At 41.1% G+C, this 25,090-nt stretch overlaps 1 protein-coding gene across 2 annotated transcripts; it reads left to right on the forward strand.

The window, feature by feature from the left end:
* Window positions 1–12,593: 12,593 nt before the first annotated feature.
* sncga (synuclein, gamma a) lies at window positions 12,594–24,868 on the forward strand. Of its 2 annotated transcripts, XM_069658558.1 has the most exons (6): window positions 12,594–12,849; window positions 19,142–19,183; window positions 19,620–19,747; window positions 20,453–20,479; window positions 22,961–23,017; window positions 24,250–24,868. In XM_069658558.1, the coding sequence occupies exons 1-5, from the start codon at window positions 12,729–12,731 to the stop codon at window positions 23,015–23,017; spliced, it is 375 nt and encodes a 124-aa protein (XP_069514659.1). In that variant the 5' UTR covers window positions 12,594–12,728; the 3' UTR covers window positions 24,250–24,868. The 2 variants fall into 2 exon arrangements, with proteins under 2 accessions (XP_069514659.1, XP_069514660.1); XM_069658559.1 differs by lacking the exon at window positions 20,453–20,479.
* Window positions 24,869–25,090: the final 222 nt, after the last annotated feature.

Consider the following 25,090-nt stretch of genomic DNA (forward strand, 5'->3'; position numbering starts at 1 on the left):
CACTGAGTGGACGCTCGCACGACCACCAGCTGCTTTTAAACAGCTGGAGGAGAGAGAGAGAGAGAGAGTGAAGGAGGAAGAGGGAGGAGGGGGAGGACACACCTCCTGTTTCCTCTGCTGGTGGAGTGTTTGTGACCCTCTCTCTCTCTCTCTGGAGTAAAGGAAACAATCCTTCCAATAGTCTTTGAGAGATTTCAGCCTCACCATTAGAAGTAGCTAAGGCCTCTTGGTCTGAAAAGGGAAGCCAATGTGGATTATGCATTCTCCCTAATGACCAGAAGGGGGCGACTCCACTGGTTGCAAAAAGAAGAACAATTCACAACAAGTAGGTTCCTGATTCAAATCTATCTGATGGCTGGGGCCCTTCTGTGTTCCTCCCTGTGCTTGCATGTTCTTGCCCCGGTACCTTGTTAGGGTAATTGGTGACTCTAAATTGCCTGTAGATGTGAGCTTGAGTGTGATTGGTTTGCTGTCTCTAAGTGTCAGCCCCTGTGATTGACTAGTCTAGGGTGTACCCCACCTCTCACCCAATGACAGCTGGGAACGGTTCCACCATCCCCGTGACCATTAACAGGATAAGCAGTAAAGATAATGGATGGATATCCTGTCATGAGCGATGGGCCATTGAAAGTAGTGTGTGCATGTTTGAGATTAGAGAGGAGAATATCCGTAAAGTTTCATGTAATGTACCAACATAACCCAAATCTTTAATTGTTTAGGATGTAAAAACTTCTGCCTTACCCGGTCTCTCTCTGTCTGTCTTCATGCCCTTCCTGTGGAAGTGATAAGAGGGAGTAAATCCACTGACCTGCAGGAGAAATGACCTCCTTCCTTTTTCTGTGTGTTCTCGCTCTTCTATCTTTGTGGGGACCAGTGAAAGTTTTGGAGCTGCAGAGTGAAGACATTTTGGAAAGTGAGGACATTTGCTCTAGTTAACTCATATGATGGCTTCTTTTGGTGGTTGAGTCTTATTTCCAGGCTTAAGTAATAATATGTAATGTTTTAATAGAAACTGTTTTCTTACCAATGAAAATAATGAAACCTTTCTTTGCCCACTTAGCAGCCACAACAACATTTTCTAAAGTGGTTGTTTGCCAGCCACCAAAGGTAAGGTAACAACAACAACAAAATACATGTGATCTTCTGGCAGTAGATAAAATAGAATACTTTCATTACATAACATAATATATATATGATATTAATATTGTAACGAAATGTCAAGCCATAGGCACAGCTAGCTAGAAAATGTTTTCTTAAAGTGAGAATCTCAAAGATTTTCATTTAAATAAATGTCAAGTTAATATTAAGTCACTGTCTATCGCTGAATGAGGTACCACAATGGTGATTGAGTCTATGGCCCTCTGATGAAAGCCTTTGCATTTGCAGTATTACAGACTGGGTGTCTGTGGCGACATTCCCGGAAAAAAATCACAAGCGGCGCCCAGTTAGTGACGTTTTTTTCAGTCACCCAGCAGTGGTTGGTCTGTCAGAGAGGGTAGGCGGCTGCTTTTCCGCCTACCCTCTCTGCAAGTGTTGCGAGTAAACAGTAATCTACAATGGCTGAACAAACAAAGAAAAGATCGATGACTACAGATACAACTTCAAAAATAAGTGAAAATCCAAAGAAAAAGAAACAAACTCGACGCTCAGATGAAGCAAACAGTCTGAAAAGGAAAGCCACCGTCAGCGAGGAAAATCAAGAGTTACAACCGGAGCCAACCCTGGACGTCACACACGCAACACTGTCTGGATATCTGGGAAGTGTGCTCCTGTAATTATCGTTTATCGCCATAGGTGCCGCCAAAGAGAACGAAACTGAGATATTTGAGATTACAGCTTTACATAAGTTAGCTGATGTTAGAAAAGGTGACTGTAACTAGATATAAGTTAATGTAAGCTTTTATGTTAATGTTAGCTTATTCAAAAACAAAGTGTTTAGTGTATGCCACAGGCAGTGAGCGACAATATCAGCAAAGAAGCGTACAGATAAGCCAAAAGTGGTAATATTACAGTGTTAAATCCTGGTTCATGTTAACTGCAGATGGGGGGAAATTATGTTCTGGACTAGCTTGTTATCAGTTACAGAACGAAGCAAACGAAAGTAGTCTGAAGAAAGCCAGTGCGCTCCCAAGAGTTCTAATAATTGATTACCTATTTTTTGGGGGGCTCTGCGTCTTAAGTAGGAGGGTCAAACATTCCCTTTTAATTTGAACAATAATTACTGTATCTATTCTTCTTCTGCATTGGTTTAAAAAGGCTGGAGAATGAGCCTCACCTGCTGTTTACCATTGAAGTCATAATGGATGGAAGCAGCAAATGTTTTCTTTGGATGATTTTCTACCAAATTTACGAATGAACCTACCCTATGAGTCACTTTAAAATTAAAATAACATCCATGATAAGATTAGAGGACAGGCCTAGGCCTGTGGGTCTGAAGCCTTTGTGTACTTTTGTGTTGAGTCAAACCAAAAAGTGTATGTAAAAACTGTGAGCATTTCTCACACTTAAATGACACGAGGCTGCTGGTGACTTTGATAGTTATATACTTACTTTATGAAATAGGATTGGAACACATTAGAGTGGGATGATGAGTCACTGTTGTTTGGGTTTGTTTGTTCATTCACAAAGTTAAAGCACATAAATGTGAATTAAAAAGAAGAGGAGAGAGAACCAGGGGGAGGGAGGTCGAAGGTTCCTGCCAGGCTCAGAGTCAGGGACTTTTCCACTGGGAGCGGGGGGCTGGGTGGGTGGGGGTCATTTCCGAGGATTGTTTTAGAGCTGTGAGGAGGAGGAGGGGGAAGTTTGAAATATGTGCCAGTAAAAGAGAAAGTGTAGAGGGATACTGAAGTCAGAGCAGGGCCAGCTGTAGCCATTTTGGTACCTTAGGCAAGATTAGGATTTGAGGTCCTCTCCCAAATATCAGTGCTGCTGTGACCACGGTGAAACGTTACAACAGAACTCTTAGTGATAGCGTAATAGTTTCACAAACCTCCATGGTAGGTGTAAATCATAAAATGTTACCTACTTAAATAGCAATATGTGTCACAAATCCATTTTTATTGCATGCCATTCTGCAGCAAACTATTACAGAGCTAATGTATTGATTTTGTATGTTACATAGATCCAGCAGAGTACAATGTGTTTTTATGGGGGGCTAGATCGGGGGGATCCTCCCCGAGTACATTCACTATTTTGGAGCTATTTTACACATACTTGGCATCTTAATGACATTCAAATAGGTTAATTTCTATGAATAGAGTTTAGCATTTCTGTAGATATTTTAAATATGCGATCAGAGTTTGGACTGAAAGAACAGAAGGTTTCACTCGACATGAGTTCTCACCACCAGACGACAACCAGTTGAATGATTCAGCCAAAAAGGATCTGCCAGAAAACGTGGTTATACCCACAGAAGGCTTCGATTCAGAAGTATAAACTTTCTTTAAGATACATTCATCAAATATGTTTTTATATAAATATGTGGTATTTACAATTTCTGTCCCAACTTTGTTTGGCAAAAACTTAAATTCATTCTCATCAAACCTGACAGGTGAACCATAAACTGTTGTTTTTGTTTGTTTGTTTACGGTGTAAAATTAGAAAACTGTATCTCTTTTTTTATCATTTAATTCATTTTTTAAATAATTTAATTTTTTATGTGAAAACTGAGTTCACTTACTACCATGACCTTTAGTTATTGAAATATTAAAACCTGAGTGTTGAACCTGAGAGCCCCTTTATGTCACATTGTCACCCTCTGCTGGAATAGACCAGTGGTGCTAGAAGAAGCTACAAGATTCAACTACAAACTTGAACTTTTATTAACAATAATAAAAATAAAACAAAACCTTTAAACAAGTAATTGAAGTCCTTTAGAGTGGGGTCCTAGCGTAAGTAAGTACAATATAGAAAGAAGATCCAGGGCATTTCTGTCTGTCTTGCATTGATGTGATTTTGTAAATAAAGTCTTCCATCTGTTGTTTTTCCTTGTTGGGAATGTTATGCATTTTCTTATGGTATGCATTCGTAGAGATATCTATTAGTTCTTGACTTAATTTCTTTACTTTAATTTGTGTGTTTGGTTCCAGACCCACTCCTTTCTCCTTTACAACAGTTGTTTCTGCAGCTGTACAGCAACATTTTGCATGCAGTATGCATACAATGGTCATTCTTCATCACGACATTGCACCTTTAACTTTGATGTTATTGGTCATACATTTGTCTGTTGCATATATGTGCTCAGGGCTCAGTGGCTGTGGTGTATCTTCTGCTGCAGAGGATTGTGGGTCAGTAAAGACAAAAAAGCAGATGGATGTAGAAGGAATTCCTGGTATTGTTTTGGCCTTCTGCATTTGACATACAGTACTGTGCAAAAGTTTGAGGCAGATGTGAAAAATGCTGTAAAGTAAGAATGCTGTCAAAAATGGAAGTGTTAATACTTTATTTTCATCAATTAACAAAATGCAGTGAATGATCAGAAGAGAAATCTAAATCAAATCAATATTTGGTGTGACCACCCTTTGCCTTCAAAGCAGAATCAATTCTTCTAGGTACACTTGCGCACAGTTGTTGAAGGAACTTGACTGTTAGGTTTTTCTAAACATCTTTGAGAACTAACCACAGATCTTCTGTGGATGTAGGCTTCCTCAAATCCTTCTGTCTCTTCATGTAATCCCAGACAGACTCCATGATGTTGAGATCAGGGCTCTGTGGGGGCCATACCATCACTTCCAGGACTTCTTGTTCTTCTTTACGCTGAAGATAGTTCTTAATGACATTGGCTGTATGTTTGGGGTCATTGTCCTGCTGTAGAATACATTTGGGGCCAATCATACGCCTCCCTGATGGTATTGCATGATGGATAAGTATCTGCCTGTATTTCTCAGTATTGAGGACACCATTAATCCTGACCAAATCTCCAACTCCATTTGCAGAAATGCAGCCCCAAACTTTCAAGGAACCTCCACAATGCTTTACTGTTGCCTGCAAACATTCATTATTGTACCGCTCTCCAGCCCTTCGGAGATTTGCAGATGATTCTGTTATTGTGTCCTTCCTCAGCAGTGTTGACTCTGATCATGGTCCTGTAGTGGGGGAATTCACTGACTGGTGCAGGTCATCTATTTTGGACATTAATGTGTCCAAAACAAAAGAGATGCTGATTGATTTCAGAAAGAATCCTTCAATCACCTCTCTTGTTATTAGTGCGGCCCAGGCAGCTGAGTGGGTGCATAATTATAAATACCTTGGCACCAGCGTTTATGACAAGCTGTCCTTTGATTTCCATGTTGATGCTGTGTGTAAGAAAGCACATCAGCGTACGTATTTTCATAGGAAACTTTGAAGTTTTAATGTTGACAGCACTTTTATGAAGATGTTTTATTCTTGTTTTATTGAATCTGTTCTTACCTTTTCTTTTATCTGCTGGTACAGTTCACTTTCCCTCAAAAAACAGAAACAAAAAACAAAAACAGACTGCAGGGTATCGTAAAAGTGTGCAGCAGAATTGCAGGTATTAACCTGAATGACCTCACAGACCTGCACAAGGTGGCTTGTTTCCATGTCGAAGGTATGGCTTTTTGCCTGCAACTCTTCCATGAAGACCACTTCTGGCCAGACTTCTCTGGACAGTAGATGGGTGTACCTCGGTCCCACTGGTTTCTGCCAGTTCTGAGCTGATGGCACTGCTGGACATCTTCCGATTTCAAAGGGAAATAAGCTTGATGTGTTTTTCATCCTCGCACTAAGTTTCCTTGGCTGACCACTGCGTCTACAATCCTCAACGTCGCCCGTTTCTTTGTGCTCCTTCAAAAGAGCTTGAACAGCACATCTTGAAACCCCAGTCTGCTTTGAAATCTTTGTCTGGGAGAGACCTTGCTGATGCAGCATAACTACTTTGTGTCTTGTTGCTGTGCTCAGTGTTGCCATGGTGTATGACCTGTGACGTGAAACTGTCTTCCACAACCTCACCTTGGTAGCAGAGTTAGGCTTTTCCTCATCCAGTTTTAAGCCTCCTACACAGCTGTTTCTGTTTCAGTTAATGACTGTGTTTAAACCTACATGTGAAAGTGATGATCATTAGCACCTGTTTGGTATAATTGGTTGATCATACACCTGACTATAATCCTAGAAAATCCCTGACTTTGTGCAAGTGTACCTGTAAGAATTGATGCTGGTTTGAAAGCAAAGGGTAGTAACACCAAATATTGATTTGATTTAGATTTTTCTTTACTTTTGCACAGTACTGTATATGTGAAACATCATCCAATTTATTTATGGTGCACAAAATAGTGTGGACGTATGGACATTCAAACATAGTATTACAATCTATCAGTTCATTGGGTAAAGGGGCTTGACTTGACTGGGCTGATGCAGGGGGAGTCAGACGAGTCTGTTGGAAAGCTCTGAGGACATCTGGTGGTAAGATGGGGGATGGCAAGAATCATGTTATATATTTATATATTTTTAATTGTGTGTGTGTGTGTGGCGGGGGGAGGGGGTATAAGGAGCTAGGCAAGGAGGACCCATACTGTAACGCTTTGGATGGATGCTTATGTGTTGTCATTAGGGTATTGTTCATTTTTACTCGAGGATAAACTAGCTGGTTGTTTGGCTCCGCCCACTGAGATACAGCCACAGGACGTGGTCAGGTTGAGACAGGCTGGATTACTTGCGGCCGGGGTCCAGGATCAGAGGATGACTCAGCTGAAAAGCAATGAATGCGTCTGGTGGAGGTCGACATGAGGTGTAAGTGTAGGTGCAAGTTCGCTGGATTGTTGTTGAGTTTGCAGAAACATTCATGTCGCTGCTGTCATGACACCAAAATGATTACAGATTGGCATGTGGGAAACACTCACACACCTACACACCCCTCATTAAAACACTGCAACTATCAATTAGCAGGCAGGTGCTGGATTCCACACCGAGGTGATTTGGAGCGAGTTGTACCGTCCTGAGATCCTCTGAGAACAGGACGCGCCACAAACACTCAAAAACTCTTCTCGTAAACGAGTCCACCGCCTGTCACAGCTTTTCATCGCACATCTGGCAGCTTTACTTCTCTGCCTTTAAATCTCACATATTTGACTGTACCCATATTGTTTATATGGGATTTACTGTCTCACAAACACAGCTCCGATATCCACCATGTAGTTAGGACAGGTGACAATTCAGTGTGAGCTTAAAATCAGACAAATAAACAACTTTATTCTCATATTAAATCACATAAATAACAAGCTGCTGTTTGTAACTCTAAATATCTTACAGCCAGGGACAGATTGAGATAATGGGAATGTGTCTTACACGCAGATCTGTTAAAGGACCCCCAACCCGCCTACACAGGAGCAAGACCCCCAGACTAAAGGAGATGTGACGGCTCGTCACGAAAAGTATAACTACCAACAAATACTTTTAAAGGTAAAACTTATGTGAAAAACTTAACTCAGTGTGTTTGTCCCAAAACATATCTAATCAGCTGTCGGGGAGAAAGCGTTCTCCACTGTATTATCACTTGTTTCATCTGTGTTAAAGACTCCATTGTCTGCTGGCAGAGACACACACCATGGGAGTATCGTGGCAGCATGCGCACACACACACACACACACACACACACACACACACACACTGAGCTTCTACACACTGCTGAGGGGAATATCTGACTCTTTAGCTGCTAAATGCTGCACCATGTTATTTAATACTTGCGTATCCCCTGTAGTTAATGATAGCATCATATTGTGAGTGTCGCACATGTATGTAAATGTCTGTGTTAATTATGTAGCAACCTGAGGCCTGTTCAATAAAGTGAGTTCAACATATTCAGCGTTTCTTTAAGTGGTCTAGCTTCACTGAAACTAAGAAAAGTGATTTCTCACCTGACGATGGTCGTCAGCATATGCACCATAGTTTGCACCATATGACCAATCACAAACACCGACAAGTCTACAGGCAGTAAAGTGTCATATTTAGCTAAATTATAGAGAAATATAAGATTACATGATCATTTCAGATTTTATTTAACTGGAAAGAATTTTTCAGTTTGAAAGTATCAAACACATCAGCACAGGATGTTATTCAATAAGAAATCATACATTAATGTTTGAGACTGGAGAGTCCTTTTTTTGGTTCCTAGGATCGTTTAAAGATTAATCAGATTAGTGATGGCTGACAGTAAGAGAGTAGGAGAAAAGTGTGTTAATGATTGAATTTCATCACACAGATCAATGACATAAATCATCAGTAAGGGTGCGTGTGTGTGTGTGCGAGAGAGAGAGAGAGAGAGAGTGTGTGCTGCCATCAGAGAATTCTTTACGGAAATCAATAAAGTATTACATTACTCATGGCGTGTGTGTGTGTGTGTGTGTGTGCAGGCTGATGCCAGCTTTCATCAGTGATGTTGGGCGGACTGCTCTCATCGCCACGGTAACCCACAGCAGCCCATAATGTTGCCGCTCATCGGCCACCCCTCCCTCCAGGAAAAAAATGAAATAAAATGGGTCTAAAAATATTCCGGCTCCAGCTGTTAGCCAATGAGAGAATGGGTGAGGCACCCAAGGGTTTGTCTGTGAGAGTACTGTGTGTGTGTGTGTGTGTGTGTGTGTGCGTGTGTGTGTTTGTATTGTGCTGAGTCACAATCAGGTTCCTATCAGGACAGAGAGGGAGGAGGGATAACTTATCTCCTCTTAACCTCACCCGTCTCATTTTCCCTGTATTGTCCTCCACCCACCCAACCTGCCTGGCTATGTTTTTGGTCAACACCGATCCGACTGACTGATTTCGGATTTACATCAAATCAGCGTGCTAGCTAGCTAGCCACAGTATCTGCTCGGCAGACTGTCAACACACTAATGCAGCTAGCTTAGGGTGGAGTAAGCATAAAATTAAAAAATATGAACTAATTACCTTAAATTTGACTTCCAAGAGACTCAATAGCTGTGTCCCAATCCAGGGGCTGCAGCCTTCGAAGGCAAAATTTGAAGGCTGATTGTGTCACAGCGGCGCGTCGAAGGCTGTCCAAATTCAAATGCTCCTGCAGATGCGGCCGACAAATGCATCCACTGAGTGCATCCTTCGCGGCCCAACCTGTCCCGAGATTCATTGCGGGATAGATTCATTGTTGCAATTCAGACAAGATGGCAGCCTCTTACACGGCCGAGGAATACACTTGTAAATGTAAAAGTTTGAATCACTAGCGATACAAATGTTAAAAAGTGAAAGGGACCTTCAAACTTCAAATTATCTTAAGTTTTAATTTAATTAAGTTAAGTTATGTGACGTTAGTTATGCTAGCTTGTTATGATAGCTACCTGTTGCTAAGCGACAAGAGCACGGTCCCATTTCAGTTTGGCTTTTACGGTCTACACAGGCTATGAATAGCGCATCCTCCGTAGACCGTCTCCTTCAAAGGCTGCAGCCCCTGGATTGGGACACAGCTATTAAGTAAATTTGTGAGTTAGCTAGGACAGTAGTAGCTTAGCTAGCATACACTGACACTGACCACCTAGCTAACAAAGTGAAAGCTAGTGTTAGCATATTGATATTAACTGTACCATTTTCATTATTAATGATCAAATCGTAAGCCTGGACAGCCTTACTGTGTTGACTTTAAAATAATTATTAGCTTAGCTTAGTTTATGATGTTTTTTGTTATGGAAAATGTGCAGAAGACGTCATAAATTCCAGATTTAGTTTGATCTCCTTCTGCAGCTTCAGGGTAAATATACTAGTATTTTTATGTGAGGCTACTGACCACTTGGCCAGATAGCCAAACATCTGCCTGGCCAGCTTTTATTTCAGCAAATTAGCCACCAGAGCTAGCACAATCTAGCTTCAGAGCGTGAACATATCAGGACTATAGTGTTTACACCTTATCTTGAAAATACACATCTATGCTTTTATTGATTTTAAACTATAAGAACCAGTGCTTTACAGTGTATAGGGGAGGATTTAAGTGCATCTGTTCTGTATCCTGTTGGCTACTAGATGCATTTAATTGATTTTATAAGATGCAGCAAATACATCGCTATCAGTTTAATGGAGCCTTTGCAGCCGTGGTACTGCTACACTCCACACAGATTAAAGGAAGTCCCCTTGTTTTCTCTTCTTTTGCTCTGTCTTAAATAGAGGGAGGAGAGGATGACAGGAGGATGAGAGAGAGAGCACCCATACTAATGCAAAGCTAACTTCATTATGGTGTATTTTTAGCTCACAGCTTCACTCATCAAACACACCTTTCCAGTGTGTGTGTGTTTCTTCTAGCTAACAGAGATTGTGTGTGTGTGTGTGTGTGTGTGTGTGTGTGTGTGTGTGTGTGTGTGTGTGTGTGAATGTATGTGTGTGTGTGTGTGCAGAAGCACTCTGTATGAATTATGGATTGTATTGTACGACATCATTTGATCGGGTTTGTTTGTTGGTATTGCACTGCTACTTTACGCCACCGATTTCATCTGTACTTGGTATACTACAGAATGTATTAGATTTCTATGATGTAATACATACACACTTAAAGAGCAACTTGCAGGTCACATTTTTTACTATATTAATACTCAATCTTGACATACTCAATCTCAAAACATAATGCACAAATTTAGAGGGAAAGGCGTTTTCAGAGAAACGTCTTTTTTTTTTCAACATGGCATCATATTACGTAACAAGAGGGACTCACGGTGTCCCACTCTGCCTTAGCGCAAAGCTCAAAGTAGTCTGAGCTGTCGTATGGTATTTTGTATATATTGTTTCAGTAGTCTAACTTTGCATTTCACCAGTTCTTGTGATGGTTAGTATTTGCGTTTGTGCCGGTTGCACAAATCCTAGCTTGACGGGACATTGAGCCCACCGTTTTCCTGTCAGAAGGAGGAACGGAGCTAGCTTTTGTGCCTGGGTGAGTTTTGTGCAGGTGAACAGAAGGGACTTGGGGACGGGACACACAAGCACCTACCAAAGTATCAGGAAATTGTAATCGCCCTCTCTCCCTTTCTGTCTCTCTCTCACGCACACACCGCTGTGGCACTATAAAACGTAGTACAGGTTTACCGTTACAGAAGGCAACATGAAATACAACTGATACAAGCTGACACTCGGCCATCAGTAACTGTAATGGCTAAGTATTCATGCTCATACTTGCTACTACTCATGGTATGTGATAAACTTTACAATGTTGTGATACAAATGTTAAAAAATGAAAGGAACGTTGAAACTTCAAATTATCTTTAAAATTGTTAGCCCGCTAGCTTCCTGTTGCTAGGCGACAAGAGCGGCGTTAGGTGATGCAAGGGTAACGACGGGAACAGCTGGTGATGCAAACAGGAAGTCCTCCAAGGCCAGACCGCCTCATTTCAGTTTGGCTTTTAAGGTCTACGCAGGCTATGAATGGCGCATCCTCCGTAGACCGCCTCCTTCGAAGGCTGCAGCCCCTGGATTAGGACACAGCTATTAAGTGAGTTTGTGAGTTAGCCAGCACAGTATTAGCTTACCGTTATAGAAGGCAGTACGAAATTCAACTGATACAAGCTGACACTCGCCCATTAGTAACTGTAATGGGTAAGTATTAACGCTCCCACTTGCTACTACTCATGATTTGTTGTAGCCTTTGGTATGTGATAAACTTCAGGATATCGCTAGCTAACGCCGCTCTCTCATCACGACACCTGCCCAGTTCTCCACTGGTTCTAGTCGCACTACAGCTCAATGTCTGTCCTGTGGACGTTATTTCTCCTCATCCCTGCCTGTTCCTGGTCTCTGTGACGTCTAATCGGATGAATACGGATGAACAATTTCTTCATCTTCAATGACAAGACTGGCATTTAGGTCCATATTCATTCATGTTAAGACCATCATTAACCGGCAGGACTCCCTAATGTTACATCACATCCGGTCGTCTGTTTTGATGCGGAAATATAAGAAAACTTATAACTGACTCCAGAAGCCACTGTAGTGTATTAATTCATATATATTTTGTTGATAATATAATTGCTAAATCATTTTCCTACACATTGATTCATTGGGGTCTTCAACCTGCTAGTTGCTCTTGTGTGTAGAATTAAGTGCAGCACATTATCCAAGAAAGCAGCCCAACAGACGTGTTGTATTAACAAAGATATACACTTGGAAAGCCAATATATAGTTAGGAAAATGTATATTATATTAAAACTTTAGGTTTAAAATAAATATGTATGCAAGGCAGCCACAGCTTTAGTCTCATTTGACTGTTTGTGGTAAAAGACGGATGAAACTTGTCGCATTGGTGTAAACTTGCACACTGTAAGTACTCGGTGAACTGAATGAACTCATCTCACTTTGTCTTCTTTCCAACTGCTTTTCTCTCCGTCTAAACCACAAATCACTTTCTTTGTCTTCCTTCTCTTTCCCTCTCATCCGCTTCCCCTCTCTTCTTTTCTTTTAACACCAGTAGGTCTTATCCTCCTTCCACCACTTTACTCTCTCTCTCCGCTGCACAACAAGAGTCCCATGTCGCTGCTATATCTCTCTCTCTCTCTCTTTTACAGTCACTCTCCCTCCCTCTCGCACCAACATTTTCTTCTCTCTCTCTCTCTCTCTCTCTCCCTCACGTGCTCTCCCTCCACCCCTTTGCTCTCTCATCCATTAGCAGGAAGAACAGATCCCCGACAGAAGAGAAGAGGCGAGACGACCGAGGCAGACGGAGCAGAAGAAGAGGAAGAATAAAGGGAGAAAGAAGAGCCGAGAAAAAAAAACACAAAGATAAGTAAAGCATCATGGACGCTCTGAAGAAGGGATTCTCCATGGCCAAGGATGGAGTGGTGGCCGCCGCAGAGAAGACGAAGGCCGGAGTCGGGGAGGCCGCCACCAAGACCAAGGAGGGGGTCATCTATGTCGGTGAGAGGGCGGATGGATGGATGGATGGATGGAGGGATGGATGAAAAGTGAGATTTAATAGCAAACTGTACTTTTAATTTTAAGAATCCTTTCAAAAAAGTCACATGAAGGGATAAAAAAGTGAAAGCTGGGACAGAAATGAGGATAGAAATTGACAAGTGGAGGAAAAATGACACTGTGAGGGAATGAATGTTTGATGGACGGGACAGTGAGTGACTTTGAAATAAAAAAAGACATGAAAAAGTACATTTTATTTTATATTAAATCAATTCTGTGAGATATTTTTTAATGGAAATGGATGGAGAGATGGATGAAGGGATGAAACCAGGGGCTAGTCATATGAAACAGCAGCCTAGGATGGGTAAAGGGAGGGATAGAGGGATTGAGGGAGTGGTGGGTGGTGGACAAGAAGCAGTTTGCAGCAGAAAAGGGGAGAAAGAGAGATGGAGAGATGGAGGTTTTAATGGAAAAGGTTTCTGAGGTATTAACGACATGAAATGATCAGAAATGTAAGTGTATAAGAGAAAAGAAAGGAGGGGTGGGTGGAGGACAAGAGGCTGGATCCTGCACGGGATGTTGAAGGGAGGGATAGCGAGCTGGAGGGAGTGGCACGCGCAGGACAAGAAGCTGACTCCTGAAATATTCAAAGTGCAATTCATCATGACATTGTGCATTAAATTTTAAGACACTGACATCTACTTAAGAAAGAAAGGAGGGACAAGAGGATGGAGGGAAAGAGCGCAGAAAGAGGGATTAAGGAATATAAAATATTTTTAAGTTTTTGATACATGGCGTGTTTGGCCGAGGAGAGGGTGGGTGACGAGTGGATTTCAACAAGCTGTCATGGATGAGAGGAGGGATAGAGGGATGAAGGGAGTGGCAGGTGGAGAACAAGAAGCCGGATCTTAAAATATTGAAATCAGAAAAAAAGAGAGACATGTAGAAAAAGGGAAATTAATTTTGTTTTTTTAAATTTTGCATCCCAGCACAGGACGTGACACCCGACACTGACATTTACGGGACACGTGACTTAGCGCATTAATAAAATTAGCAGGACTGGAAACATGGAGCCAACGACAACTACAGGATCTGACACGCGATGCAGTGCCAATACGACATCGACAAGATCTGAAACATGAATCAGCATTCACACGACCTGAAACACGGAGCGGCTTTAATATCAGCATCTACAGGACAAGAAACACAACTTGCGTATATAACATCTACAGAATGTGAAACATGATGCGGTGCTTATACAACAAAACAGGTGATGCACAACGCAGACTTAATTTAACATTTAATGGACCTGAAATATGACAAATTGTTAACGAAATTTGCAACACAGCAAGCTTTATAACAGCATCTACATGACCTCAAACACAACACATAGTTAATTATTATTTACAGGATATGAAACACGAAGCAGTGCTAATACGACAGCATCAGGACTTTACTAAATCAACATCATGCTGCATTGGAAAAGACTTGAAACAACTAATCATGACCAAAAAACTGATTAGAAAAATGTTACGTAATAAATCTGACTCATTTTTTTTATTTTTCCAATCAGTGGAGTCGCCCCCTTGTGGCAGTTAGAGAGAAAGCATGTTTAAGGCACTTTTCCACTGGCTTCACTTTTTAACGCCACATCCACTCCATATACACAGCCAATGGTTCAGAGGGAACAGGGTGGAAACACCACATTATTATGACACAAGCCTGGTCATCTTGTACTGCACAACCCTACGCCATATAGTCGCTGCAGGTGTAGCCAGTAAAAGGAAACATTCTGTGGCACTGATATCAGATGGAATAATAATATGAATGTAAAATCAGACAGACTTTTCCTGAACATTGTCATGGAAAATTAAATCCTTGCATGTTTTTTCCTTTGTATTCAGCAGCAGAAAGTTGTAACATAATGTGTTTGACTTTCTAAACCTGACATCACATGTTCCTCAATGTGAGTACTGCGTATGCACACAGCACAATGAAGATGCTGAAAACATTTATTATGCAGCCCTACTCATGACTTTCTATTTTTACCGCCCAGTTTATTGATCAACCTGCAGCTTTTTTTGACTGTGGTCTGTTTGCTGATCAGAGAAACGTGGAATACGTTTCTGCTTTGACACTAGGGAGAGATACACACAGCCCTATTACTATGTCCTCTATCTGTGCATGTGTGTGAGTTTATTCTCTGTCGACATGACAAAACAACCACTGGTCCACAGGAAGTGATGTCACCTTCCCCTGGGCTGCTTGTTGTTATATTTTAATCCCACCTGTATTGTCGGCTGCTGGTGGATGATGAGGGGCGGGTCAATACCACTGATCCAATCAGGTGTAAGAAGGGTTGGTGTTGATGTGTAAGTAGGGGTTGTTAAAGTGTCTTTCTTTAACAACCATCTATTATCACAACAACAGTGGTCGGTTATAGACATGGAGTGCCGTAACTGACCAATCAGAATTAGGAATTCAACAAAGTCGTCTAATAAATGAGGTTAGATATCTTTCTAAATAACATCTTACGCATAACAGTTTATCACTTTCACCACTAGATGTCACTGTTTTTGATACTATTAGCTGACCGTTGTCAGGCTCTGAGCACAGGGGGGTGTGTTGGTTTTCACACCGCAAACTAGCACAGGAGCGGGAGTTCAGAGTTGTCAAGCCTGCAGGCAGATACATGGCCGGACCAGAACCAATACAATTCCTGAGACCAACTGAGGTCACTTTGAAGACAGGGAAGAGTGTAGCATGCTTGTTTGCTTGCCAGGTTTGGCTCCTGGCATCCCGGGGCTGCCAACACCAAACCCCCGCTCAGGTCTCCGGATATGGGGATGATTGAGAGTCCCTGTCCTGTCCAGGATCTGACAACTTCAGACTCCCGGAGTTCTGAAGGTCCTGTGCTAGTTTTTTGTACCACTAGCTGCATGGCTAACTGAGATTCCTAGCTTACAGAAGCTACTCTTAGCAGTGGTTACTTTAACAAAGCTATCTGTTCATCACAAACTATTTCTTGACTATAGTTCTGTGTGTTGTTTTGTACATGTTATAAAGCTGTATTTTTGCGCAGTAGTCATGAAGGCCTGGCCCTCTGAAATACTTTGCTCCAGCAGCGGCTATTGTTATGTACAGTCAAAAACGACTGAGCGCCCCCTACAGGCCTGGAGCACTTCTGTTGACTGGACTGGATTTGCAGCTTTTTTCTTTTGCATGTGTTTAGTGGGTTTGTGTGTTTTTGACCTAACATTGTTTGCTATTAATTCATTTCTTTTGTCTTTTTGCGACATGTTTTTATCACCATTGGGTGTTTTAGTTGTTGTGTTTGTTTTGGACCTTTCCATGTGTTTCTGAATTTGCTGCTAAGGCCGGTTCAGCGCGTTTGTAGTTGTAATTACCATACAGATTAGGTAAGATGAGCATTACGTCTTTGTAGTGCACCCAAACATGGAATCACAGCCTTACCATCAAACTAACTAGTTCCATTTGTGATGTATTTTGGACTTCGACGCTAACTACAGAGAGAACCTACGTATCGCTGCTGCACGAGGCTGCTGGAGGTCAACCCAAATATTGTTTTTTAAATCCGCTCTTCTTCTTCAAAGTTTGTCTAAGCCAAGCAGCTCTTCCCTTAGACTTTGAACATTTGCCAAAGATTAAAACATAGGAATTGTTTATTGATTATAATTGCACTGATTCACATTCCTACTTAGCAGGAAGGAACGTCCATTAGAGGAGATTAAAGATGCTGGCTTATCAAATATACATTATATCTGGTTTTACGCTGCATCCTGTAACTGATGTAATGTGTGGCAGATACATCAGCTTCAGGTCAATCATAAGCATCAGTCCTTCACTCTCGTCTGCTGCCTGTCGGGAAACAGCTGCTGTGTTTCCACACACTCTGTCTCTGTTTTGTAGGTTGTTTGTTGTGTGAGCAACAGACAGTGAATAACAGACCAAATTCACTCAAACAAAGACTCTCTCAGTCTCATCCGTCACATGTCTGAGCAGCATGACGCCCACTGGGAGAACTATCACTCTCAATCGGAATCTGGACCGAACAACAAGTCCTCAGATCCTTTCCCCTACATACTGAGCCAAAAAAACACAGCCATGGAGGGTATTGTTGCCACATTTGGCACCAAATAGTCCAGACTGGAATATTAGGAAAAATAATACAAATATGTACAAAGTGCTATGGTGCTAAGGCCAGACTTCCTGGAACAACCAGTTTTAGGCTGGAAACACTAGCTGTGTCCCAGGGGCCGCGTCCTTTGAAGGATGTATTTGAAGGTTTATTGTGTCACAGCGGCCGACAAATAGGTCGTCCTTTTCCTGGACTTTTACAGTATTTGTATAATCTGATCTTACCACCTAAATTGCTTGGTGCTTGGTGTAAAGTGGGTGACATGAGTGAATAATTCAGCTGAACTCGATGCAGAGGAAACCAGGTCAGACTCACACTCAGTCGGCAAACAGCAGTTAGTAGCTACAGTTAATAATCACAGTGAACCTGGAGTTTTGATTTCCCATTTGGGCCGTTTTTGTGCCAAAAAACAGACACCAGTGTTATCATGGTCAAGTCTGGAAAAACAGCAGGCCTGAAGCTGAATAAAACCCCTGAGGAGGGTGAAACTACCTGTGCTATAAAGTCATGACTTCATGTGTGATGTATATACTGGATCAGGGGTTTTCAAAGTATGGCAAAGTGAGCCTCCCCTGAAACTACTCCTCCACAATTCATTAACTCAGCTGAAAACAGGTGATGTCATACACGGTAACTGGGAAGTTAGCCAATGGTAGTGGCAATTCCTGGGGGGGCAGTGTCGCCAGAATGTGTGCAGTCTCCCGGAAACAGTAGAAGAAGACAACTTTGCAACTGACTTGTAGACTTATATCTTAATTGTGCATAAATTCTGTATTTATGGAGGATGTAGAAGTTATATGAGAATGAATTAATAGGATTGGTTTACCCAGATGTTGAAATGCTATTTTGAAATTAATCTTGCCTGCTTGTTGCCTATCAATAACTTTAACAGGAAACTGAAATCGAAGTTGGCCAAAATGAAGAGATCACACCGTTTAACATGGATTCCTTGGTTGTGGGCATGTGTTTACTTAGCAGTCAATAGCTGCGCTTCACTGACGCGCAGCAGCAGGGAAAAATAGACTTGACACTTAAAACTAACGGAGCAGAAAATTATTTGCGTATTGTGCCCGCATCCCACGCAGCACACTGCTGGAGAGTGCAGCATTGAATAACATTGGATTGACTCTGTCCCGGCACACGCGTGTCAATAATACGCTTCAAATACGTTACCTGTGTGGACTCCCCAGTGACAGACTGCTTGGTCTCAATGTGACACCGGAGTTAACATGGTCTCACACTTTCATTCTGCTCGCTCCATTATCCGTCTCTCTCTCTCTCTCTCTCTCTGTAGTTACTAAAAGTCGATATATTTTGCCCAACACATCACAGAACTTTGCTGACTAGATGTTTAAAGTTATTTTTTCTGGTTTATTTTTTCTCACGCCTCGCCTCCCCTGAAGTCCTCTGGCGCCCCCCAGGGGAGGCGCGCCTCACACTTTGAAAACGGCTGTAGATGTATTCTTGATCTCTACATTCATAGCTATAATTCCATTATCACAATGGAGTTGCGTCATACTCACCATGCTGCTGCACTTTTTGCAATCGTTACACATTAAAGCCAACATGGAGCAAAGGGAATGTCCATTAAGCTGTTGAAAAGGCTTTTACTTTGAAGTTTTGAGTTTGTAAGAAGCAGCTTTGCAGGGATAAAAACACAGCAAAGCTGAACTGACTGTATGAGTTAACAAGTGTGAAACACTGTTTTAAGCAGAATGGCTTTGGAATTATGGAGTAAGTTCAGTGTAAATGGAGATTACACTCAATTCAAAAGGGAAAAATAAAGAAAATAAACATCATTTAAAACAATGATATTTCCGGAAAGGAGAGTCTTAATTATCAAATATTTTTAAAAACAGGGTATTTAGAAATGAAGTTCCATATCAAATACAAGACAGATTCAAATAACATGCTAGTGCTCTAAAAGAGTGGGTAAACAAGGTAAACATGGACATTGATTGATCACATCAGGATTTATTTCTTTTGGTTGGTACATAAGTAAAGAATGTGTATGGAGGCATTCAGTGGAGGATCACTCACAACACTACCAGCAAGTAATATGAGCATTTAAGGCTGGTCAAGTTTGACAAAAGTGGTGAATAAATGTTTAAAAGGTTTTTTATTTCTCTTTTTCAGGAAACAAGACGATGGAGGGAGTGGTAACCGGTGTTAACACAGGTAAACAAACTGCTGTAAGCTGCACGACTGACACACTGGTTAGCTCAGATGTGGAGCCAAGATGGCTGCCGCTGTCATGGAATGTTCTGAGTCGCTACTCCGTCAGTATTAAACAAACTGGACGGTAGTTCACACTGCTTATTAATGTTTGGTGTTGGTAAGCTTTAGTTATAGGAATTGGTTGCTGGACTAGCTATGTAGCCTAACAGGCCTGCTGCAACATCACATATTTCGCGACTGTGATTGCTTGTAGTGTCCACTCAAACGCTGCTTGGAAATCTGAAATGAAATCTGAGGTTCCATACTAAGTCATGGCCAGGCTAAGAAATCTTACAATTAGCCATTGTGTAAAACCTTTTAGCACAAAGCTTAGTTCAGAAGAAATAGGAGGAATGTTTCAGACTTGTGGTCTACTTCCTGTTTCCTTCTCCTCCAGTTGCCCAGAAGTCGAACGAACAGGCCAACATTGTTGCAGACACCGCTGTCACCGGGGCTAACGAGGTTGCCCAGGCAACAGTAGACGGGGTGGAGAACGCAGCATTGGCGAGCGGATTTGTCAGCACTGTGAGTATTTACTGTCGCATGACCCCAAATTACACAGCAGCGACTGCTGACGTGTTTAATGTGTTATTGTCATTATAAAGTAAAATAGTTTTTATTGTAGTTTCATTTTATTCTTTGTATCAATTTTAGTATAAGTTTCACTCTAACATTTCAGTTGTCAATGTCAGAGACTTATTAAGAGATTGATCATTCCAAGTCAAACTAAATTTCTTTTTTAAGGTATTTAATCAGAGGGTTTAAATGTTTTTTTCCTGGTAATTCAGAGACTGTTTAGGAGCAATCACTTACAAAAATATCAACATTTAAAAAAAATCTCTCTTATTTAAGTAATTTAAAATCATTTTTCACTCTGGGAAGGGAGAATGCAAAAATATATATACTAAACAAACGTAACTGTCACTTTATAAAATGCACATAAACAAACCTGAAAATGTTGTTTTGTTTTATTTTTCTTAAAGACACAGATACACAGTGTTTCCTAGTTTCATGAAATATGTGCACATAAGGACAGAACTTTGATGTGAATAAAAGTATGCCTATGTGACTGTGGGGTATATTAGAGGAAACACTGGATAAATATTTCTCTGCCTCTTTCATGAAATGTGAAACCCAGCAGTAATTCATCTATTTATCCCAGTTGTGTTGATAACTTTCATTTTTTTGTCTTTCTTCATTCCAAAAACTCTGATGATTGGCTGGGAACAGGAGGAGGCGGGACAAGTGGCTGAGGAGGTGCCTGATTGGCCTGGGGGTGTTTAGTGAATGAGTGAATGAATGCATGGCATGATGCTTGTAGCCAGATGTGATGTTCTGGCTTTAACAACCTTTCCAGAACTCACAGCTCTTTGAATCTGACATTTCTGCTGCTTTTCCAGCGACAGTCAGAAGAAGTGACGTGGAACCGGATTTACCCTCATTTCAGGGCGACTCCAAAACCAGAACATTTGCAAAACTAACTGTATTCATAAATGCTAATTGAGACTGTGTGTCTGTGTGTGTGTGTGTGTGTCTGTGTGTGTGTGTGTGTGTATTTCATTAACTTGAGTGGTAGGCGGCTGGCCTGCTCACATTGAATTGAGTCATTCATTTAACTGGTTGTGATTGGCACACAGTCATTATTGAGAGTGAGACCATGCTCTGTCAGGTCTGAACACAAGAAGCTTTTTTTTTAATGGAGGTTGGATCCACCGTTTCTGATAGAGCTCCTCAGAACTCTTCCATGATGTTTTTTACACTTGGTTATAAAATGTGTCCAGGGCAATCAGATCACGAGTTGACATCGCTTATTACATTTGTGAGTCACCACCACCAAGGTGAACTGTGACCAGAACACTCAAGATCTCACTTTGTGAGATGATCTGGGACAAATTTCAAGCACATATCTTTTGTAGTGTTAACACTAATGCGTCCAGACATTGTACATCATTAACGCAGGAAGTGCCCTACAAGCCACTGCTATTCTAAAATGTTTCCTTTTTTTGTCTTGTCTTGCAGTCTGTTGTAAGTTGCAAATTACTTAATTACTGTAATGCTAATATCAAAAGCTCTGTTAGGGGATCTTTGGACAACAACAAGATTACTTTGCAATGCATTATAAACACAGGTATGAATGGTTATGTAACTCGTCCTTCCACATGTGCACATACAACCTAAACACATTTTAAAACCAATTGTTAACAGGCACTTTGTTTCAAAGAACCCCGAATCTCCAGAAAAGATGCAGGAGATAGAGGTCAGCGACCTCTAGGATGGCTGTACTTAAACCAAATTTTATTTGTATTGCAATTATCTGAATACGCAGACAACATATCTAGAGAGCTCATAGAGTTAGTGTGTGGTGGCTTCCAGTCAAAGATTTGTAAGACTAACAAAGCATGAAGGTGCATGGTATGTTGCTGCAAGAAAAATAAATACAGTTTGTACTGCTAAATCTACTGTATGTTCATCTTTATGCTGATGACACCTTCTTCTACTCTTCTAACAACTGCAGTCTTTGAGAAAGAAAAGTTTACACCTTTGTCACATTGACAATATGTAGTTATATTTTAGGCATTTGCCTTTATTTGATAGGAGTGCTGAAAATACAGTAAATTTGGGGAAGAGAGTTCTTATTCTCTGGACACAGGACACGCTGTACCAGCTGAGCTAAACCAGCAGCCCAGTATTTTAAAACCTCTATTTTCTTAACAATTGGAAATTGGAAATTTATTCTTTAGGATATATTTTCCAGAATAATTTGGTTTAGTTTTACTAAAATGATGATGATTACTGCCACTCTTGGCTAGTTGTATTTTTAAGTCTAAGATCTGGAGGAATGTTCACAGGTGTAGAAATGTTTCCTGTTGCAGGATTCAGTGCTGAGTCATGAAATATCACCTCCAACGTAGCACGGTCAACACATAAACAATGACTAACACGGCTGTTTCTTTCAGCTTTACTCCTCATAGGCTTCATCTCACTTTTCTCAACTGAAATATTTCTGCATACGTCTGCTGTCCTTTGGTTTTATCCTTCAGCACTTGGACAAGTCACTGTCTTGCTGTTATACGACTCTATAAATGTGAAGTCACACTTCTCCCAAAGCAAATGGTGTGAACTATGTAAATCCAATTTATTCCAGCACGTCGAAATGATGAAATGGACCTTCTGACTCAATCAAATCTGGCGTTTAATTTTTACAATTTCTTTTGTGTAATATTTCTTTATATGAACACATGTAGTAAAACTTCACTAACATTTGGGTTCTTTTCTTTTGACAATTTTAATGTTTCATCACGCAGACTGTTTTTGACATAACAGAGTTAGGATGGAGCAGAAACATGATGACTGAGTACTCACAGCAGACATCACTCAAAAGCACCAAACATACCAAATAAAACATGTCCGCCACTGAGCAGCTTGAACTGCTGTGATTGATTGTAAAAAGGTCCAACTTGGTCCTATCAGTCAAGTCAGTATTAAATTCATAATTGGCTCAGCAGCACTTAAACGTGTTCAGGCCTTCAGGTTCTTCAGTGAGCCTGCATGTCGACAGGACTCTGTGACTCGAGCAGCTAAATAGACAGCAGCCATTATTCATGTTATTACTTGCACCTGTGTAAATGCTAACACCTCTACTTGCTGTGGGAGAAATGTAGCTTTGTATATGAACTCATTTGTATGACGTTTGAGTTTGATGGCCGTCATGTGACTTCCACCTTGTCCCTCCTGCAGACTAACCTCCCCAAAACAGAAGCAGGAGGAGAACAGACTGAACAGGCTGCACAGTAGGTGAGTGAACCACAGAAAATCAAACAACAGTTTGTCCTAATATCTAGGGTTGGTATCCTTTGGATTTTATTTGGTTCTGCTTGTCACTTTCAAGTTCTTATTTATCTCCTTTTTCAATTCCAAAAGGTGAAATAAAGAGTGTTTAGAATTGCTTGTTGTCTATTTTAAAGAAAACCTTTTGACACGAATCAAGCAGGTCACATTTGAGAAAAACAAATGTCCATCTGAGCAACAATAGGGGGAAAATATTAAAACTAAAGTGCTTTCAGTGCACAACAAAAACCTTATGTGCTCTACTTGTGGTGATACTGGTGCTAGCTGATGACACACTTGACCTCTGAGGTCGCCACACGTCAAACACTGTACTGTCGTTCAGATCTACACTATTGATTTGATTTGCAACCTGACTTGTAGCCAAAAAACTTCACACATGCATTGCACTTTGTCTTGTTGCCCTGTTCTTTGTGAAATTGAAGACACATTTTGTATCATTTAAAGTGGTCTATTTGTTAAACTACGCCAATGTTATGTACCATGCATGGCAGATTGCGTCACAGGGGCGCGTTGAAGACTGTCCCATTTCGAAGGCTCCTTGAGATGTGGCCCACAAATGCTTCCTCCTTTTCCCGGGCCACGAAGGATCCATCGGGTGCATCCATCGTGGCCCAACATATCCCAAGATTCATTGCGCGCCAATTAAAACGAGATGGTGGATTCTCAAGTGGCTGAGGAATACAGTTTAAAATATATATATTTTTGGTTTCAACTCAATCAAATAGCTAGCGATGTAAAAAAAAAAAATCTGCCATAGACCAGACCGTCTCATTTCAGTTCGGCCATAGCTACACAGTCTTCACAGCGCATCCTCTATAGACCGCGTCCTTCGAAGGATGCAGCCCTTGAGTTGAGACACAGCTACAGTCATGCACACAGGCTTGGCAGAAAGGCCGTTCCTGATACAGGTATTATCTCGTTTAGGAACAGAGAAGCAGAACTGAAATGTAATTTTTTTAATAATATAAATGAATGAAATGTTTCGATCTGTTGTTAGTTAGCTATAACTCCCTTGTCTTATGTTTTTTTCCCCTATAGGATGTAAAATGGTGGTTAATGTTTCTAAATATCAAAGTACAGATTTTGGCAATTTTTTCAATGTAATTATAACAATGTCAAATATTCTTTTGTTAACTAATGAAATATCTTCCTTTCACTTTTGTTTATTTCCATCTCAGGCTCTCGTCGACCTGCAGCCACTTCCTGTTGCTACCTGTCCAATGAGATTCAAGAGAAGAGGAACCTTTACATTTATAGCTATCGCTCAACCCTTTGACCTCTGACATCTGATGTTACCTAATCCTTAAAGATTCTTTATCTAATGTGTTTAACCAAACCTCATAAACCAATAGAAATCCTCCCTCTCCTGTTGCCGTGGCTACACTGCCTCTACATCATACTACACTCATACAAGTCACTGATGTCCTTTTTTAACACTCAGAGAAGATTTTAATCAGGTTGTATGCAGCCATCAGCTGATTGGTCGATGCAGGATGACATCACACAGGTCGAGTGTTCACATATGATGCCGAACGTGACCTACGAGCTCCGCCCCTCCTGTCCATCACCAGGCTGACAGACAGACAGACACTTGAAGCCTTTTAAATGCAAGTCACTGTACTGACACGCTTAGAATACTACAAAACACACACACACTAATCGTTAATTAACCCTGTAATTCACACACACCCACTCACACACAAACTTGTAGTCTGTGTTGCTGAAATAACTGAGCTTCAGAGCTGATTTCATCCTTTAAAAACACTACAGAACTGAAATAAATGAGTTTGAAATCCACCCGCATGTCTGTAGTTCTTCTTCACTATTTCCCTTTGACTGTATGTGGATGTAGCTGAACTGAAATGTTAGCCTGTTCCCATTCCCAAATCGTCAAATACCAACACTTCTTCATTGCCTTCTACAGCTCATACAGACGCGTCTACATGAGACACACAGCGCTTTCAACGTACTAGAATGTAAACCCGTGTGCAGAGAGTCCCTCAGAGGAGGCTTGTGTTC

This window comes from Semicossyphus pulcher, unplaced genomic scaffold (genome assembly GCF_022749685.1).
Source record: "Semicossyphus pulcher isolate SPU_LCO1_2020_fin unplaced genomic scaffold, fSemPul1.0.p SCAF_12, whole genome shotgun sequence".
NCBI lineage: Eukaryota > Metazoa > Chordata > Actinopteri > Labriformes > Labridae > Semicossyphus > Semicossyphus pulcher.